This window comes from Nestor notabilis, unplaced genomic scaffold (genome assembly GCF_000696875.1).
Source record: "Nestor notabilis isolate BGI_N333 unplaced genomic scaffold, ASM69687v1 scaffold24256, whole genome shotgun sequence".
NCBI classification, from domain to species: Eukaryota; Metazoa; Chordata; class Aves; order Psittaciformes; family Psittacidae; genus Nestor; species Nestor notabilis.
This window is the reverse complement of record NW_009933632.1, coordinates 1-2203: the sequence shown is the minus strand read 5'-3', so window position 1 is coordinate 2203 and position 2203 is coordinate 1. Positions and strand designations below refer to the sequence as shown.

The 2203-nt window shown below is 59.4% G+C and overlaps 1 protein-coding gene across 1 annotated transcript; it reads right to left on the bottom strand.

Annotated features, from left to right (window-relative positions):
• Positions 1-1290: 1290 nt before the first annotated feature.
• LOC104407648 (chromosome unknown open reading frame, human C2orf82) lies at positions 1291-2150 on the bottom strand (the record flags this gene model as incomplete). The annotated part of the gene is made up of 2 exons (XM_010016979.1): positions 1291-1400; positions 1965-2150. Coding segments are annotated over 2 exons (296 nt in total), but the record flags the coding sequence as incomplete, so codon positions are not given.
• Between the last annotated feature and the right edge of the window lie 53 nt (positions 2151-2203).

Below are 2203 nucleotides of genomic sequence, written 5' to 3'. Positions count from 1 at the left end.
TTCTGGCCTCCTGCCAGTGCCCAGCCCAGAGCTGGGGGCAAGTAAGGGGCCATAACCTCCAGTCTGGTGCACTGGGCTTATTTAATAGGGACACACCAAATCAGACACGCCCCACACACACATTCCCCCCCCAGTAGCACCCTACAGTTAGCTGAGTACAGACAAATCTCCAGCTGAGGGTCCAGACCTTACAGCAGCCACAAATTCTCTAATGCAAAACCCAGAAGAGCTCCAGCTCCAGGAAGTCCTTAAATTGATCTGAGAAGTTGCCACATAGCAGCCCAGCAGCCAGCACGATCCAGGCACTGCTGCCTCACATGCCTGCCTGGGATGTTTCTCGTAACACAGAAACATTCCCTTACCCGTCAGGAACAGCTATTTCACTAGTGGAGGGTTTGACCCAGGTTCCCCGGTGCCGGGATGCTGGTTCCTCACTGCATTTCTCCAGGGAACAAGCGTTCAGGGATGCCATGCACCGTGCCATGACCCACCACCAGACCCTGGGACTTGCTCTGGCCCCCTCTTGCTCTGTTGTGACCTTTTAGGACCCCAAACCATAGGCACAGGCTGTGTTGTTTTCAGGCACCAAGTGGCATCCAGTGTTACCTCCTCAGACCCAGCCCTGCACGCCTCTGTTTCTGTGGTCTCAAGTGTTGTACAGGGCCAGGCCTGGGGCCCACATGCACGGGCTGGAGCCCCCCCGGCCCCGCTGGGCTGTCCCAGCGAACTGAGGGGAACTTCTCGTTGTCTTGTTTTCCTGTGTGATGAAATGTACCTGAGCGAGCCAGCGCCAAAGCCACACGTGTGCGTCTCCTTCCTCCCCGCTCGCCTCCTCCCCGGCCTCCTCCAGTGCAACTGGTTGGGGGCAACTGGCCCAAATACAGGGGGTGGAAGAGGGGCTGAACGTGAACATGGGGTCGGGTGAGATTGGGGAAGTACCAAGGTGGTTTACACCAAAAGAACAACCCTTCCCAAGGACACCTGAACAAGGTGATGCTCAACACCATTACCATCACCAAAAGAGCTGGTGCCAGCTCAGAGCCACTCACTCACTGCCACAGGTCCCCCCCGGCTGCTGTGGTCGAGCCCATTAGGTCTGTGCACCCTGAAGATCCACATGCCAAGAGCACAGCACACTGGGGCACAGCTCTGCTGCACAGCACCGAGGCTGGAATGCCCTTCGCTGCATCCATGTCAGCGTGTGTCCCCAGGACACCCTGGGCAGGTGGCAGCAGGATCAGCTGAGAGCAGAGACGGGCTGGTGTGTTACAGAGAAATCTTTTATTGAGTTCAGGAGGCAGAGAACTTTCTCAGCGTGATGATGACCAAGGCCACAAGCACAGAGGTACCCAGGAGGGAGGCGATGACAATGGCACCGATAGCTCCAGGTCCCAGCGACCCTGCAGGGACAGAGAACAAGATGGCATGAGGTCAGCAGAGACAGTGGATGCCAGATGGGAAGGGCTAGGGGGATCAGCCCCACACCAGCACATCCCCAGCCATGCAGCCACACCCCTGAGCCCCCTGCACTGCCCATAGTGGCCCTGTTCCCATGCAGCAGAAGCGCAGTCCTGTTGCCCCAGTGGCATCAGGCCCTTGGGCAGGGGGCTGGAGCCAGCCACTGCTCCTTAGCCAGCTCCCAGTGACCAGGACAGCAGGGCTTTGGCACTCAGCTTTCCTGTTAACACCCAAGCAACCAAGAGAATTGCGTTGTTTGAACCATATTACAACTGGCGTCTGCTGTAGATCGGAAGCCAGGGAAGGTGCTCACACTCCCTGTGTAAAGAGCTAGAGGCATGTTCTTGCCTCTTTCCCCCCCCAACCCCAGCAGTGTGGCTGGGGACAGGCCACCTCCAGAGACTCAAGCACCTCTTAGGAGGCAACAGACCCATAAAGAGCAACCCCACAGCAAGGGCATCCTTAGCCTGGGGTGACCCCAGAGTGCCCCCAGTGCTGCCACGTACCGTCCCCAGCATCCAGCCGGTGCAGGTGAGTGGTGTCCTCAGGCTCCAGCTCGGACGTGTATGGCGGGAAGGCCGTGGCATCCGAGAACCGGGCTGTGGTGGTGGTGGCGTCCACGGGGCCGGCTCCAGAGGGCAGCTCCGGCGGCTCGTTCCAGAGGGTGGGCACTGGGCCCTGCAGGTGCTCTGCTGGGAAACAAGCGCCCGTGGTCACCCACGGGCAGGGGTGGCCCCAGCCCAGC